The 19780-nt window shown below is 27.2% G+C and overlaps 2 protein-coding genes across 5 annotated transcripts in view; one reads left to right on the forward strand and one right to left on the reverse strand.

Annotated features, from left to right (window-relative positions):
- On the reverse strand, positions 1-18659 carry f (espin protein forked). The gene is made up of 13 exons (XM_015319716.2): positions 18166-18659; positions 17438-17878; positions 9889-10014; positions 9323-9653; positions 7235-7433; positions 5268-5443; positions 4609-4681; positions 3823-3971; positions 2255-2501; positions 1796-2166; positions 1536-1711; positions 1233-1423; positions 1-1102 (listed from the first exon to the last, which is right to left on the reverse strand). The coding sequence occupies exons 2-13, from the start codon at positions 17447-17449 to the stop codon at positions 859-861; spliced, it is 2295 nt and encodes a 764-aa protein (XP_015175202.1). The 5' UTR covers positions 17450-17878; positions 18166-18659; the 3' UTR covers positions 1-858.
- Positions 2386-19780, forward strand: part of hgo (homogentisate 1,2-dioxygenase) — a 26298-nt gene continuing 8903 nt past the window's right edge. Inside the window, exon 1 of one of the 4 annotated variants that reach the window (XM_089172553.1) lies at positions 2386-2526. The gene's annotated coding sequence lies outside the window, so the exon portion shown is untranslated. Of the gene's footprint in view, positions 2914-19780 lie in introns of all 4 variants that reach the window. The other 3 variants (XM_089172552.1, XM_015319721.2, XM_089172551.1) reach the window with 3 other exon arrangements.

Raw genomic sequence — 19780 nt, forward strand, 5'->3', positions numbered from 1 at the left:
TATATGCAAAATGATTTTTATTTACATATCCTTCATTTTTGTAAAACCTCATAAATATGTATGCTACTCAATCTACTACTGTTTATGTTTGCGTTTTCTAAAATGTACCAAATTTCGTATACGACGAATAAGGTGAAAATAATTGAATTATATTTTTGAAATTCAATCGATAATGTTTGATAAAATAATGTACATAATGAGATACTAAAATCATTGTGTCTGAAAAGAAAAATTCTCCTTCTTTGAAGTAGTCCTGGAAATAGGTCACATGAATTCAATTTGAATAAAGTATAATAGTATTTTTGATCGAAATATATATATCTATATCTATATATATATATATATAAGGTAGACAAGTTTGACTTATTTTTTATATACATAGACATTATCGCGCACCTTGTTGAAGAAAAGTTCCCTATGTAAATACAAAATACCTTCCTATTGAACTAGTCGATTTGATAAAACACGCAATCATTCGATCATTCATTCGTTGTATTTTAAAAATACGTTTCAACAACGAAACAGATATTTTCACTCTGTTTCAATATTTAATAATCATACTTCAATCATACGAACTTTCATCATTCGGTTTATAACAATTAACAAATATCATTAAAAGATTATCACTCTGCGTCGATCTTGCAAGATTCGAGAGCACCCCTGATAAAGAAAGGACGTCGGTGAAGGAAATTATCCTTATCCTTATCGAACGACCACAAATTATACGTAATCCTTAACATAAATAAACGAAAAAAAAAAAAAACATTAGGAAATCGCAAAACAATTAATTCGTAATTGAATAAAATGAATCATGTTTGCGTAATCCCGTTTGTTTAAATATTTCGTTGAACAATACGGCTAATCGAGAATATTCAGTTTACTGTTCGTTTTTCTCAATTGAGCTCGCCACGGTATTATTTGTCCATCATCGGAATCATCATCCCTAGTGTCGTTTCCTTTTTCATCCGTGTTATTATCGTTTTTTTCCTCCTTTCGGTTGTTGCAACCGATGGTGGCTGGCGAAGAGTCCCTCTTAGGTGCAATTTCTATTTTTACGGCTGGTACGATCGTTGCGTTTGATTGGACGTGATTGTTGTTAATCCTGCATGTTAAAGAAATCATTTAAATATTCGTATTAAATGTGTCACTGATTAAATATCAAGGTAAAATGAAAGTAATATTTGAAATTGTGAAAGAGAAACAAAACTCGTTTGCTATCTATCGGGTCCTACTTTTTATCTTCGTTGTCTTTTTTCGCCAACAACTGTCTCTTCCACGGTGGTATCGCTTTCTGTCTCCTTTCTTCGTTTTCTCTAGCTATTTGCTCTTCTAATTCCTTTTTAGCTCTTTCAGCAGCCTTCCTCGCCAACATCTGCCTCTTCCATATTGGTATCACATTCCCCGAACTGTCCTTTTCTGGGATCTAGCAGAACGAAAAAGAGAAATTTCAACTTAACTGTAAAATTGTGACCAAGGTATAATGAATTTATAATTTATTTCTTTTCTTTCTTTCTTTTTTTTTTTTTTTAACTTACTTGGTCAACAAAGTTGGACACGCTAAAAGCCTTGCTAATTTCGGATATTAAATTTTGTTCTTGAGTCTTTTCAACCTGTGCTCGTTCCACTTTGAGTTTTTTTATGCCCGGTATATCCTTTGTTCTCTTTAATTCAGCTATCAAGTCTGTTTTCTGAACGAAGAACGGTTCCGAGACTGTAAAAATACGAAATGTGAATAATGATGTCATTATAATAAAATAGATGATCGCGATGACTATAACTTTCCCATAAACCGTACCATTTGTCATCGAGGCGCTACGAGGTGGCGGAGCGGAGAACGTTTTAGTTGCATTCATTTTTGTATTAGTTCTTCTCAATTGAATACTCGTGAGATCTTGAATACTAATGGTCGCTAATGGTTGCTGAGGTGATTTCGAATTCTCAGATTCGTTTGATGGACTAGGTGTTGTTGCGTTGGTATTATTACAATTTGGAATGCCGCGAGATTTTTGTAATGGGGATAACGGAGGTGGTGGTGGTCCTGGTGGAGATTCTTTTTCTTTTTCGTTCTTTTGTTCCTGTTGTTGTTGTTGTTGTTGGTGTTGTTGGTGTTGTTGTTCTTCCTCTTCCTCGGTATCCCTTCCCTGACAATCTAAATTGTCGACAGATCTGTAAAAATGATCATTCGTCTCGAAAGAATGATAATACTAATAAACAAATTGAATATAATCAGATAAATGATAAATTTGACACCGACCTTGCTTTAGAAAGGGTATTCTTCGAAACGTTTTTACAAATACTTTTAAGATATTCCGATGGTTTCAAAAGTGTATCCGAATCGGCCGCGTTGGCAAACTTTGGTGGTATGAACGGTAGCACCATATGTCTGTTTATCAAGTGAGACGTCTGAATCGTCTTAATTTCTTCGACGTCCGCGGGTGGACTGGCAGGAGGAACTTCCGGCTGTTGATGCTCGCCGCAGGATACGTCGCTCTTGTTGGTCGCTGTTCCGAGACAGAGAGAAAAGTGGTAGGGAGATAGAAGATTCATTATATCTCTGTGCTTAAGAGACTTTACTCTACAAACTATACGCGCTACATGTTTGAATCAATGTGTGAGTATGCATGTGGACATTGACTTGGGTACACCAAGTAAGTGAAATCTAGGTAAGTATATTATATGCCTGTTGATCGACATGGTCTAGTAAGTGTCCGTGCTCGTGATCCGCTAACAGTTTTAATTAAAAGGCCAACGAAGCACCCTAAATTGGGTGCCAACCGATTACCAACTGGTGTACTTTGCTTTTGCTGCTACTGCTGCTGTTGTTGCTGCTGCTACTGCTGCTGTTACTTCTAATTAACGTCTCTATTACTCGACTCACGTCATCTTCCTATTAATTGGCGAATTAGTATCTAAGTATCTATCTATTTATCTATCTATCTTCAGATATTATTTTCACGCTAAAGTCTTTTTTTTTTCTCTTTAAAGAATGTAACAACGGTATATCTGTATTAAGTTTTACGACATTATTACTCGTTTGTATAACTTGTCTTACTCTCTGTAAGAGCAATCATACCGAAAGAAATGTAATCTTTCGTCATTTCAAGAAAATAAATTTTTATAGATATAACAAACATAAAAAGTTTAATGGTTGCCAAACAAGTTTCTATATGATCTTGTATTAAATGATACAAAAATGAGTTTATACAACGGTAATGTATAAAACAGCACCTATGTTTTTTATCAGATAATATATTATCGATGGTAAATGAAACGCGGATACATACATATATACATATACATATATATATACGTATTTTGCAAGGACGTGTAAAGTTATTGGTGAGTCTATGCGGAAAAGAAAGGGGTCCGAGTATTACAAGTAAATAAGTATAATTCTGTGCACACGTGCGTATGCACATGCACATGCACACGCACATGTGCACGTGCGCGTATTGTGAGGAAATTCTGTCGAGCGAATCGACCAAATTATCTATATTTTACACGATGAGGACGCTTTCGATGTAAAACTTCGGAAATTCTTTTCAAACGGAGTTGCGCTCGAATGATTTACTTCCTCGAAAGAGAAAGAGAGAGAGAGAGAGAGAGAGAGAGAGAGAGAGAGAGAGAGATCGAGATCTTATAGATCACGATAAATATCAATCATTATCGATGCACTTCCTTCATACATTCCATTATTATCATTATATTCTTTTTTCCTTATCTGTTTTATTTTTTTTTTTATTTTTTGTTAGCATATTCGCGATAAATAAAAGTAGTAAAGACAATAATGACCGTAATTAACGTGAAAGAAGAAGACGTTACCGTTTCCAGTTTTGTTCTCCTCGCCATTGTCATTACCATCCTTCTTCTCGTTATTGCTTTCACCATTTTGTTTAGAATTCACAACTAATACTACGACGTCCTCTCTGTCTGGCGGTGGGGGAGGTGGCGGGGGTGGAGGTTTGGTGAAACTGGACAAAAAGTAAAAAGATGATATTTCAAAAAAAAATGAAAAAAAAAATTGTCATATAAATATATATATATATTATATTATTATATTTTTTTAATATATTATATTATAATTATTATATTATATAATAAATTATATTTAATATAATATATATTTGTATATTAACATTAAATAATTAATATTAATTAATAATATTATTAAATTATTAATATTATATAAATATATATGAATATATAGATACATATAGATTGATTTTGATTTCAAAGTTTTACGATTACTGTCATCCTGTATGAAAGTGTTTCACGATATCCTCTTGGCTTTTATTCTTTTTTTTTTTTTTATTCTATTTGATTAGATCTACGATTTGATTTGATTCTGTTAACAGGATGATAGGTATCATCGGCTCGTGGATGTCGTATCTATCGATACTTATAATATTATAATATACCGGATGTATAATAGTAATAATAATAATAATAATAATAATAATCATAATAAAATAACGATAATTTTTAGAAAGAATTATATACATATATATATATAGATATATATATCGGTGCAAGTAGGTAATTCTCGATTCGGTCTACTTTCGCGATCGATCGTTTTTCTCTCAATGTTCATCGATTTAGCCTACTTACCTGGGTCCACTATTATTGCTTGGCCTTATCTCCTTTTCACTTTCCACTTGGTTCGTAGACGACTCTTTCCTTTCTATAAAATTTTACCAATTAAATACAAATCAATATTATTATTTCGAATATTATCAAAGAAGACAATGACGACGACGACGACGACATTTGTTCATTCGTTTGTTCAGGGAATTGATCAAACCAGATTAGATAAAACAAAACTGAACACGTTGTAATCTCAATTTCGTTCATTTTCAAATAACAGAAGAGAAAGAAGTATACGGTAGGCCCTCGACTTTCGCACATAATTGGTTCCTAAAAGTGTGTGAGAATGTTGAATGTTCAAAAGTAGTGGGATGTAAAAGAATATTTAGCACCAAACATTTTGTTTTAAAGTATTTATCTAAATTAGCAAAACACACAACACGTTGACGCACGACTTAATGCAAGATTGAAATTGTTTTGTTCTCTTTATCCGAACAATGTCATCTGATGGCCAGTCTGATGTCCCCTGAGAGGAGACATTCGATCATAGAGGATTAAACAGTTGAATCTTTAACAATGTGCAAAAGTAGAAATCGCGAAAGTTGAGGGCTGCCTGTATTTTCAATTTGAAAAAAAGAAAAGCAAGAAAAGCAAGAAAATAAAATAATTCAATAATTGTTTACCATGCAAAATGTCGGCGTTGATTTTGGTTGATTTATTGATTCGTTCGTTGCTACTGTTACGAGACAATGACGGTGTTGACGTAGTTGATGAAAAACAATGTATTTCACTGCTCATATTCGAAGATTCACTGGCACTACTCGATCTACTGTATCGTCGATTGGTTTTTCTTGATCGGCTGTAAAGTTCGTTGAACGGAATATTTTTATCTATCGATATTAAATCGTATCAACCAATCTGTCTCTTTCTCTCTCTGTCTGTCTCTTTCTCTTTTTCTATCTTTGACGAATATTTTTCGTTACCTTGATTCTTACGAAATTCAAACCATACCGCGAGAAATTATTAGATAACATTTTACAAACTAACACAACCGACTTAAACGACGCCCCGATGACGATTTCACTCTACCAGCTACCTTCCAACCGTTTATATTTCGCGATCGCGACTTATCTTTTCTCTTGGGAGAGAGAGAGAGAGAGAGAGAGAGAGAGAGAGAGAGAGAGAGAGAAAGAGAAAGAGATAAAAAAAAAGAGATACAGAGAGAAAGACGATTACCGTTTACGCTGACCACAGCTACTACACCTGTAGTATATGTTTTTATTTTCTTTTATTATAAAACTCTTATCTCGATTATGTATCACGTATATTATGATTCCTTGAAATTATATTAAATTATAAATATTTCAAACTCAGAAAGAACAATAAGAAAGATATCGTTTATTTTTGTTTTAAGTAATATTATATTGAATTATTAATTAGGGCGTGCGAATAATCAAATTTTATTTATTTATTAACTCATTTCGGACGTATTCAATTTGGACATGGGTATCGTAGTGGTCGAAATTAATATATATATATATATATATATAATAATAATATAAATATAATAATATATAATATATAAAATATATTTATAACAAAATATATATTTTATATATAATATATTTATATGTATAAAAAATTAGCACGGTTTTTTGTATGGATGCTGAGAGCAGATATACGACCAGAACGGCAAAAAGGTTTTAGTAGCTAAGACTAGACATGCATCCGAAAAGTGTTAATATTTTTCTTTTGAAAAATAAAATAAATCTCGTTAGGTTATATTACAAAATGTTTACGTTATATTATATACTCGTACGACGAGATTTCAGATAAAAAATTGTAAATCGTGAAATAAATGTTTCAATTTATTCGATTAAATGTAAATCTGTGAATTAGAAGTTTCGTATCTAATGTAAATTGTAGATATAAGAAAAAAAAAAAAGAAAAATGTTGAAATATAAAACATTTATTAGGCACAGTGAAAATGATTTTCCATCGAAATAGAAAGTAATGAAATAAATTCAAAGTTTAGAACATTCTAATAATATTTATAGAGCAGGAAATGAAACTATTCATTATGCATCAATTGTAAAAAGAAAAGAATAACAAAAGGAAGGAAAAAAAATCCCCCCCCCCCCCCAAAAAAAAGTAAAAAAAAAAAATTACGATCTTTTGATTCGACATTCGATCGGTTGAGAAAAAAGTTGAAAGAATTGAAAGACTCTTTCGGTGAGAGAGATCCACTTGCATAGTCATCGTATTAAATAAACCGATTAACTCGTTCGAATGAACAAAACGAATGAACATACACAATAGTACCCGAAAAAAAAAAGAAGAAAAAAACAAACAAAAAAATACTTGTATACTTTCCTCGGCAATCATTTCTGTAAAATTCGTTTTGCTAACAATTCCGATAGTTAATTACACTTTCGTTTGAGTAACAAAACATCAGACACTTTCTCAAACCATGTAACGTACAAAATATAATAGTTGACGTGTTAGCTTTTGGTTTGTTCAAACAATAAAACAAACGTCTAAGTAAGATAAAATTCATTAGCTCGTAAAGTTAACGATAAATTCAATACAATACAAGATAATAATTTATGGCCAGTTTGTTGTAATTATTTCAATAATTATTTGTACTCACCTACTATCCGAAGCATTGTCGATGATTTTTTTATTTCCTGACGATCCAACGCTACTTGTTTCTTCTTGCCTCAAACATATTTGTTCGTATGCATGTTCCGATGGGGTTTCTCGCGTGATTTCTGTCCTACCTGTATGACCGTTCCCTGGATGAGTTTTACCGAAGCTACCACCGTTGTTTATGTGAACGTCCACTTTCACTGCAAACAAACCAAAAGGAACGGATATGTAATATAAATATAAAATATAAATATATATATATATATGCTTGTACGTAGAACACTGTTAAACATATATTTATATATCTATATAAATATATATATAGTATAATATTATATAGATTCCAGACCTCGGAGCATCACGCGAATCTTTGCGGTTTCGTGAGCCAAGTTGTATAAAAAGACTACTACTACTATCACAACACTAATGTTCTTTAACTTTCACCGTAACGTTCCGAGTGAAAAATAACAAGAAGATGTTGACCTCATCGTTCATCTTGATGTTAACCTAAACGATCATTCAGAGATATTATCGAGTTAGAGTTTTGTGTAGTTAATCATCAACAACGCACTCTTTTTTTATAAAATCAACACGTGAAAGATCTAAAAGGGATCATAAAATGGCTCACCTAAGTGTTTTTTAGATTTACATAAGAGTTTTAGGACCATCTTTTTATACGGTTAATGAAATTTTGGTAATAAATTTGAAAGAACACGATCAGAAATATTTATAACATAACCGGTTTTCTTTTTTTACAAATATACATCCATATAAATATATATATATATATATATTTTATTATTATATTATAAATTTTTATTTTATTATATTATAATTATATAAAATTTTATAATATAATATAATATTTACTATATTATTATATAATAATTAATATTATTAAATTATAATATAATGTAATAATAATAATTATATAACTTTCTAATATAATATAATAATATATTATTATATAATAATTAATATTATTAAATAATAAATAAAATAATATATATTTTTTATTTTATATATATATTTTTATATTTATATATATTATAATTAAAAATAATATATATAATAATAATATATTATATTATTATACTCAATTTATATATTAATTATATTATATTATAATTAATATGTAATATTAATATAATATAATATAATTAATATTATAATTAATATATAATATTAATTAGAATATAATATAATAATATTAATTATTATATTATAATATAATAAATATATAATTATAATATAATATAAATTATATAATATTATAATTATATTAAATTTATAAATTTATTATAATTAAAATAATATTTATTATATTATTATTTTTTTTATATAGCTTTATTTAATGTCGCATCAACCATAGGGGATTATTAGCGACATTATTATATTATATTTCATTATATTATATTTATTTTATATATATATATATGTGTATTTATGGTTGTTCAGAAAAGCGAACGTCTCTTCAGCATGAGTGTTATAACGGTTGAACGGGTTCCGAGACAAATCACGTGCATTTCTATAGAACGTTTTTCCCGCGGCACATATTCAACGTCGTTGTTGCCCACGTAATAATCTCTCTTTTTCATGTGGACCCAACCAACACAAACGTTCTCTTTGCTCGACAATTACAAAGAAGTAAGAAAAGAAAAAAAGAGAGAGAAAGAGAGATATTATATTAGTCTATAAAAGATTTAATAACGCATTACCAACAAAAGAGTGGATAATTTTGTGAAATTGTTCATGTCGTAATACTTGTTAAGACATATTATACATATATACATATACATACAATATATATATATATATATATATATATATTTAATCAATATTGAATTTATTAAATCTATCGACAAAAGATAATATCGATTGATTATTATCTGTTAATGGAAAGTTAGAAAAATAATAAAACATCAAAAAACAAATGTTTATAAGATAATTTTATAAAGATATCTATCATATACGGGTTCGAAGGAATTAAAGATGTAATTGTATATATATATATATATATATATATATATATTGTATATGTATTTGGAGACATAGTTAACATTTTGATATCTAGGACGTGCTACTTTACCAGTTAAAGTCTCGTCTTTCCTCTCAACGTGACGTTGTTCGGTGGTGGATACCAAGACACCGTTCCGTGGTTTCTCAACGTCGTTGAACAGATGCGTAATCCTGGTATATACGAGATCATGAGGACTGTGCAAATAAAAGGATTCCATGTCCTTTGGTTTCTGTGGCTCGTTAATATATGCGCTCATTGGATTTATATAAATTCCATCTCTCGGTCTTGATCCAGGTGGATGAAGAAAAAAAGGTTCTTGAAACATACCGCCAACGCCAACGCCAACGCCGCCGAGGCCAACACCACCACCACCACCACCACCACAACCACGCAAGGAACACTACGTGAAAGTCAATCAAATATTCAAAATAAAAATAAAAAAAAACGAATTATTCATTAATTTTCTTATAATATATATATATATTTTTTGTTTGAAAAATTGTTAATTAATTAATCTTATCGATATGCTAATTAGGACAACCATTTGCGCGTTTTCTCTCAAATAGATTACTTAATTACTATTATTTTTTTTTATATTTCTTTTTTTTTCTTTTTTTTTTTTTGTGAATAATTACTTTCTCGACGGAGCTTGCCATACAGCTACACGTTGTTACATCGCTAGTATTTTCCGAATAATCCGAGCCTGATCGATCCCTCGACATCTTCTTGGAGACATTGGTACGACCCTTGTTGTTGGTCTCCTGTAATTTATTTTTATTTTATTTTATTTTATTTTATTTCATTTTATTTGACGATATAAATTCATTAATATAAAATTTACAAAAATAAGTTAGGTAAAAAAAAATAAATAAATAAATATAATTTTATATATGTATAAAATATATTATATATATATATATATATATATATATTATATGTATAATCAAAAATATATATATTTTATATATAATTAAAAAAAAATATATATATATTATATTATAATATATTATAATATATAATTTTAATAAATAATATATAAATAAGATTATATATTTTTAAAAAATAAAATATATATATAATTTTTATATAATAGTATAATTTATATAATTATATTAATTAATTATATAAATAAATATAAATTAATATAAATATAAATTAATTATATTATTATATAAAAATTAATTATATAAATAAAAATAAATTAATTATATTATTATACAAATTAATTATATAATATTTAAAAAAAAATATATATATATTTAAATATTTATAGATTTATATTTATATTATAAATATATAACTAATATTATAATATATAAATAAGATATTTAAACAATATATAAAATATTATATAATTAAAAAAAATGTATAAAATAATAATATATAAAAATATATATATTTTAAAATAATATCTCTTTTTCTTTCTCATATAAGAAAATGGGAATTCAATTAATTCGTTCAATCGATTAGAATTAATTTTCAATTAGAACGATCTACGTGTAATATGAAAATTTTCAACATATTTATTCATATTTTTTGTTCAGTAATATGTCGGGTGTATTGCACTATTTCGATTATAGAACATATTATGAAACATTTGATGTGAGATCAAACGATTAGCTTCGCTAGTCGATCTGAAAGTCACGTAATCGAAATAATGTTTCGTGGACAGAAACTTTGTCGATGAAGTAACACGATCACGATGAAGAATACGACGACGACGACAATGATGATGATGATAATGATGATGATCATAATGATGATGACTATGATGATGACGATAAAGAAGAAAAGAAGAAATTGCTTCCGTAATTTCAAAGTTACGTAAACGACACCTGAAACTTTTGATCTAATTTGATCGATCGTTAACATCTTCCAAACATCGTTTAATTTTTCCTCGTTTACTCAACTCCTACCTATTATTATTATTATTATTATTTTCTTTTTTTTTGTTGTTAAATATCCTTGCGCAAGGAATCATCTTTTTCTTTTCCTCTGCTTTTCTCTTCCTATTTTTTTTCTTTTCTTATTTGTTTGTCAGGTCAAAAACGATGATTTAGCGAATAACTGTAGCAAACAACATATACTGTTATTACACTGTCATTCTCGTAACTGTTTCGACAACGTTGTTTTACAGTTTATCGAGAAGTAAATACAATATCATCTTATTGAAAAATAGGACGCAAATTTTTTCGTTCCGATTCAATTTGAATTCTTTTTTCTTTTCTTTTTTTTCTATCCTCGAGATGACATTTTATTTTCAAATTGAATAAATATATATATACATATATATAATATATATTTTAAAATATATAGAAGAAGAAGTTTATTTTTCAGGTATACCCTTTTAGGGTGTTTACCCCGAAGGCCCCCCCCCTACATGTTCGTTCCCCTTGACAATATACTTAATTCTAATTATGCCCTAATATAATATTAGATATTAATATTATTTTAAAATATATATTTTAAATATATTTTAATATATATTTTAAAATATATAAAATATTAAATATATATATATATAAATTTAAATTTAATATATAATTTAAATATAAAAATATTACAATATAGAAAATATTAAATATATAAATTAAAAATATTTTATATAGATAGATATAATATTTAATATTAATTATAATATAATATTAATTTAATATAATATTAATCATAATATAAAATATTAATTTAATATAATAATAATTATAATTTTAATATTAAAATATTTTTAATTTAACAGATTACAAAGCAAAGATCTTTTTTTTTTTCATAGTTTGAAAGAAAAATATTCGATAAATACCTAGTCACGAAAGACAAAACAAAAAAAAACAAAAATAAATTCATTGTTATTAATCAGTTGTGAACTTTTGGCCCATCTTGTACTGTTAAGTGAAGAAAACCCTAACTCACGTTATAGTCGTTAGCCTAACGCAAATATTTCGCGTGCCACACAGGAGGCTTATCTTCTAATCGTTCTATCTTATATCCTTTGACTAACCACACAAGTTTTTCATTAGTTTAAAAGAACCGCAAATTGTAAGAGAATGTATGATACGATATTTTGCGGTGTGTGTTACGCATCGTGTGTTTATTACCTTTTAAAAGTTTAAATACTATTCGCGTATAGAGTTTGTTTCAAACGGTACGGTAAATCCTAAATGTAAATTTCTCTTCTGACACGTAGATAAATAATATTGATTAATATCTTCTTCCTTACTGCTATTCATGCGAGAAGACCACTTTCGCGAAAACTGTGAAATATGATAAATAATATCTACCTACCTATTTATTATTTTTATGATCAATTTTCTTTTTATATATATATATATATCGTTATTTATTACATTATTTTATAGTTTATTCTACTACCTGACATTTTTTGAGACAACATTATTTTTCATTTGATTAAGTGTCACGTTTGTTTCAAATATATTTCAATTTGTTATTATTTTTATCGAAAATTGTTTTATTTTTTGTTTTTGTTTATTTTACCAATTGTCTGTGTGTGTGTGTGTGTGTAATCTTTGTGTAAAATTGTTATAATACATTACTATGAAATTATCACCGTTTTTGAAATTTCTCAACTCTCTTTTCGTTTTATTTACTCATATGAAATAAATAATCTTCATATTTGTGTATTAAATATTTCATTTATTTTATTGGACAAGCTAATAAATAGTTTTTTTTAATGATAGTTTCTCTTAGATAAATTAAATCGGTTAAACTATAAAAGATGACAAAATTATTCAACCATAACGATATCTCGTAAAGAACAACAACAACAACAACAACAACAACAACAACAAAATAAACAGAAAAAAAAAGAAATATAATATAATGTATCTTTTAATTGTTTTGTTATTTCGTCTTGGCCGATTTAACATAACGGAAGAATAAATTTCTCTTCGAATTTATTTGTAAAGTAAAAGTTGAATATAAAATTCATAAGATGTCTTACTTATTTATATTTATACGATAATAATAAACGAGTATGTATAAATTTAGTAAGATTTTTCTTTCTCTCTATTTTTATCTTTCTCTCTCAATCTTTCTTTTTCTTGAAGCAAAAGAAGAAGAATCGAAAAATTCAACGTTACGATTTAACGAAGTATTACGCATAAATAACATAATATATATATATACATATATATATGTTAAAATCTATACAAAAAATATATATTAAAATATAATATAATTTAAATATAGAAGAAGAAGAAGTTTATTTTTCAGCTATACCCCTTTAGGGTGTTTACCCCGAAGGCCCCCCCCCCCTACATGTTCGCTCCCCTTGACAATATACTTAATTCTAATTATGCCCTAATATAATATTAGATATTAATATTAACAATATAAAAAACAATATAAAACAATATAAACAACCTTAAACAATATATCGCATTTAGTAATTATAATTTAAATATAATATTATTTAATTAATATAATTGGAATATATAATATATATATAAAGATATTAAAAAAAATTATATTTAAATTAAAATATAATATAATTAAAATAATTATAATATAACTTAATTTAAATATAATATTATTTAATTAATATAATTGGATTATATAATATATATTATATTATATAATATTTTTATATAAATATTATATTAGGGCATAATTAGAATTAAGTATATTGTCAAGGGGAACAAACATGTAGGGGGTCCTTCAGGGTAAACACCCTAAAGGTGTATACCTGAAAAATAAACTTCTTCTTCTTCTATATATTTTTATATATAAAAATATATTCGTTAACGTAAAATAATAAATGTGTCCATAATTATGAAAGTGATCTAAGTCATGTATCTCTTGTTTCGAGATATTTCAAGATTTATATTTGAACACTTTATATGAATTTTTGACAATATCGTTTTCAAATTAAATTGAATTTATTTAGTTTCAAATAATGTGCTGCGTTGTGTAATAACTGATAAACTCATGTTTTTTTATTTTTTTTTATTTTGACTTATAGACCACTTTCATAATTATGGGCACAAATAAGTGTAATGGGTATGAACGAAACATCGGAAAATATTGTCCATTCGAATCCTTTCTCTCCCCCATACCTTGTGTATCCTGTTGCATCATACAGGTATGTACATTCATGTATACGATGTATACATACAAGCGACATGCTTTTTGCTCAACTAGGTGAAGGACGGATCGACGAATTCATATGTTTTATGACGAAGAAGAATAAACAGGAGAAAAATAAGAAAAATAATAATAATAATAATAATAATAATAATCAGAAGAAGAAGAAGAGTAAAAGAAGATAGTGTGTCGTCTGTGTGTAATTCGTATGCACCGATGCAGGACAATTGCCTATGCTTTACTGTCTCGTAGACCTTTTAAATGAAAGTAAACTTAAGAGAAGGATTACATTGCAACGGGAATTTAAAAGTAAAAAATCTACAAGAGAAGGAAACAACCAAAAGAAAAGATAAATATTATCCGTTGATTGGATATAAAAATGACAGATTAATTAACGAAATATTTATCAAAGATTACGTTCCAACAAACATAATTAAACAATATTGTTTAGAAAGAAAGAAATTAAAGAATCATTCTTGTTGCAATGTACATTTTCTATTCCAACGAGAATTTTAATAATACAAATATACGAAAGAAAAAACTAAAAAAAGAAAATATTATTAATTGATTGGATATAAAAATGACAGATTAATTAACGAAATATTTATCAAAGATTACGTTTGAACAAATTTAATTTAAACTATCATTGTGTTCAGAAAAAAAAAGAAAAATAAATTAGGTAACAATTTATGTTGTAATGCACATTTTCCATTACACAAAAGAAGTTTAAAAGTAAAAAATACGAAAGAAAATATTACCCGATTGAATACGTTCGAATAATTTTAATTAAAACGATATTGTTTAGGAATAAAAAATTAAGAAAGGCGTTAATGACAAAAAAAAAAACATCAAAAAAAAAAAAGAAAAAAGAAAAAAAAAGGAAACTTAGAAAGTGGTTGATATTTATGACCATATGCATATGAAGTATACGAAGTTATTATACTCGTATGTTACTCTCTAAGAGAGCATCTCTATCTCAAATTTATCTTACATAGTTAATCTAATAATATGTTGAAAATAGATGAGAGATAGATGAGAAAGAGAGGAGAGAAAGTGGTAGAGTGGTACGTTTGTTTCTTTAATGCGTATATTCGTAGTTTATTTAATGCAACAAATCAAATGAAAAATGATTAGTTGAAATTTAGTAGTACACCCGTTAGTTGAGTCCTCAAGATAGAGAGAAAATTAAACTGTCTAAAACCATTGCTAATCACGAGTCGCTGATCAAGTATCACGATCATCGACTCGTCGTCGTTTGTGGAGTATAGTAAAGGCAATTAGATGATTAGATGAGTGAATCAGGCTAGCTAATGCAAGCGTACACACAAACACGTTCATTAAAACTTTAATACAAATATAATATAATAAAGAAAGAAGAAGATAAAAAAAAAAAGGTTTAACACAATAGGTTCAACGAACTGAAAGAATATTCGTTTTATTAAGATATTAGATAATAAATTTTAATATCTAATAAATAAGATAATAGAAATTAGATATTTCGTAGAGTGTTGGGGAGGAGGCCTTTAAATTTTCAAATTTTCAAATTTATTATATATATATATATATATATATAATAATAATTTATATTATATAATATAATTCTATTATATATATATATATATATATATAATATTTAAATTATATAAAATAAAATAAAAAATATATAATTTTTATAATATATATTATATAATTTATATTATAAATTTCATATATATATATAAATATTTAAAATTAATTAAATTATTAATATGTTAATAATTAAATTACTAAATTTAAATAAATGCATTAATTTATAAAATAATTAAATTAATTAAATTAAAATAATTGAATATATATATTCTATCTTTTTTTTATTTTACAAAACAAATATTTGCATTGTAAACATTGACTATTATTCTTCGATAAATTAATCGAAATTTTAAATTATCTCAAATTATAAAACTTCTTTGAACAAAAATTGTCAGATAATCCTATCATTCGTAAACAATCCGTATCTTGATTTCTCTTAAAAACTTTTTATTGTATATAAAATTTTAATAAAAAAACAAAAAAAATCAGAAGAAAAGATAGAAATTTTCCGTGACTCGGATACGCTTGATATTTCGAAGATCATCTTATTTGAAAATCATTTCTGTTCCATTTATTTCGATGCCGTGGGAATGGTGCAAAATCTATAGGGAAGTTTTCTATAATCGTCCTTGCCCGCGGACGCTGGTCAGTTAATACCTAAGTGAAGTTTATTAGATAAACGAGGTCAAACGTAGTGAAATAAGAGGAAAAAGAAAAAAAATAAAACATCTAATAATATTCGCAAAGCTTACACAGATAAGACTAATCTTTTTCGTACGACGATATAAATCAACGGCAGGAACGGTTTTAACGAGCTTGGAAAAGGTGTGTCAAGATCATTTATTCATTCTATGTTATGATTAACGATATCAATTAAAGATTATTATTATTATTATTACTCGAACATATATGGGTCAAAAATTATTAGACAATATAATATAATTATTATAATATAATTATTATAATATGTATTATATATATATATTTTAAATATATATTAATATAATATATGTATATTATTTTATTATATATTATTATATTATATTATATTTTATTATATTATTTATTTATATTTATTATATTTATTATCTTATCATATTATTATATTTTATATTATATTTTATATTTATTAAATTATAAATATATTAATTAATATATTAATATTATTATATATATAATTTATTAATATGATATAATTATTATATTATAATATATTTATAATTAAATTATTTATATATAATAGTTATAATCTAAGTAAATATAATAATATATATAGATATAATAATTATTTAAATATATATATATATATATATATATATATATATATATATATATATATATATTTAAATAATATATTAATAATTAAATTAATTAAATTAAAATAAATAAATATTTTAATTATTAATATATACATATAATTAAATAAATACATAATAATTATATTATATTGTCTAATAATTTATATATAAACGTATCGTATTTTTATATGTGTCGTTAAAAAAAAGAAAATTAACTTACGTGCACACCCATGCAAATATCGATATCTCGATCAGTATAATTGGAATAGAGAAAAAAGAAATCCTCTTGGTAATATCGTCGAATGAGAATAATTCCTCGGTACTGTCAGATTTGTCTAATTCGTCTTAAACTAATCTCGAAAGAGATATTAGAACGTCCCAGATCAGAGAGAAACGTGCCAATCGAGGTCGATCGAACTACTCGTCCTCTCTTTCTCTCTTTCTCTCTCTCTCTCTCTCTCTCTCTCTCTCTTGTAGAACACCAGATTCTCACATAAAACCTGCGTACGAGAACTGGCTCGTCGGTCGACGAGGTTCTTCCAGAGAACAAAGCACACCTACGTGACCCGTAGCGGAATCACACGCGAGTTAACACGAGCAGGGACCAACCTCCCTCTCTCTCTCTCTGTGTCATTTGACTTCGGAAACAATCGGGGTTGTCCTATCAAATATAACATTCAATTTAACACATACCTGTGAATATTCAAACGATATCACGAAAAAAAAAACATGTACAAAATAAAGAAGAAACGAATATGATAAACGAAAAAGTGCAAATAATGGGCTATTAACTCTTTTTTTTTTTAATTTCTTTTTTGATATTCTCTCCTTGTAAAAAAAAAAATAAAAATAAAAAATCAAAATATGTAAAAGAAAAATTAAAAATAAAAAAATAAGGGGTTAGGTAAAAAAAAAAAAACAAGAAAAACAACACCAAATGACTATTACGATCAACGGTGGAATCTCGCGGACAACGAACTCGAGCAACCGACAACCGAATGCAGGAAGCGGTAGACCAGGACTCTGCGAGTCCACCTGCTCGCCAGTCGACCAACTGGTTGTGGTGTACACTGTAAGCAAGCACCTTTGGTAGGGATTACTACTACTCCTGGTTGCCTGCTGCCACCACCGCTACCTGACTCACCACCTTCTCTTCCACCTCCTCCTCCTCCTCCTTCTTCTCCTTTCCCTCCTTCTTCTTCTCCTCCTCTTCCTCTTTTTCTCTTAACTCGATATTGTTCAAGTCCGGGAGAGACGGGGACCGGATACGGCCCTGTTGTTTCACACACAACTTCTGTTACTTACTTAGCATCTTCGTTAAATAATTTCCTATTGATTTATTTAAAAAAAAAAAAAACATACACACACACACAGACAATTTATTCGAAAAAATTTATCATCGATAATCATTACTATCTAATCATATTTAAGATCAATCGAATCTAAACGATATACATCGATCATAACTAATATCGATAATACGATAGGATAATTAAACTCATTTAAGATGTTGTTACTTATTTATATACACATTATGATTGATTAATTTGTAATTATTGATGATCTTGAATTCTTATGGATCTCTATCGATTATTTATTATACAGTAATATCAAAATGATCGATGATGATTCGAATAATTAACATTTAATTATATCAATAAATTCGAATAATTAACATTTAATTCTATCTATTTATCATTGAAATACAGTAAGTTTCATCTTGTATGATATTTAACCATAGTGTTTGAGAATTTTGAGAATAAGTAAATAAAAAAAAACAAGAAAGAACAAAAATTACCCTGGTTTTACCGGGCGGGACGTATAAATACGTCAAACGTATTTTACGTATTTTATATATAAATAAATAAAAAAAAATGTATATTTAGCGTATAAATACTATTGATATATTAGAAATAATTATAAATAAATTTTAGCGTATAAATAAGTATAAATAATAAATAAATAAATAATAAAAAAAGGGGCGTAATTAAAGAGGGGAATTCTCCAGTTAACAGGTAAAATATGTAAGCTAAATATCGAAATTATTATTTCAAATCGATCATAGGATTGGACAGAATTTGCATTTAATCGTTTTCGAGGAGAAAATGATGGATAATCGATGACGTAACATCACCCCTCCCCCTCATCATCATCGTTTCCAATCGTGTGATTCAATTTCGACGACGAAACAAAAAAAAAGAGAAGAGGAAAAAAAAAGAACACAAAATAATCAGAAAGTACTTTGACCTAGAAAACGAGCATCTCGATCGAGTTTTGCGAAGTGCATCTGCATTTCCCGTTAGTTCTCTCGTGTTGCAAGATGCAGTGAAAGAGTAAGAGAGAGAGAGAGAGAGAGAAAGAGACAAGATATTTCTCTCGTTTTATAAGTTCCTCTATACACTCCTTAAAAGAGATAGAAAGAAGAATCTCCGAACCTACTCTAACTGTAAAATATAATCCTCCTCCCCCTTCCTGCTTTTACCCCCCAGTTCGAAGACATTTATTTTAACATTTCAATGATACGTGAGTACTGTATGCGTTTACATGTATGTTACTTACCTAT

Source organism: Polistes dominula, unplaced genomic scaffold, assembly GCF_049000335.1.
Source record: "Polistes dominula isolate Pdom_NZ unplaced genomic scaffold, Pdom_raw_medaka contig_23, whole genome shotgun sequence".
Classification (NCBI taxonomy): Eukaryota; Metazoa; Arthropoda; class Insecta; order Hymenoptera; family Vespidae; genus Polistes; species Polistes dominula.

Bases quoted from the DNA above. Each gene is read 5' to 3' on its own strand.
- f (XM_015319716.2), bottom strand. The intron at 4,682-5,267 runs GTAAACAATTAT...AAAATTTTATAG, and splicing joins CAACGCCGACATTTTGCATG to AAAGGAAAGAGTCGTCTACG. The intron at 1,103-1,232 runs GTAGGACCCGAT...TTTAACATGCAG, and splicing joins AAAGACAACGAAGATAAAAA to GATTAACAACAATCACGTCC.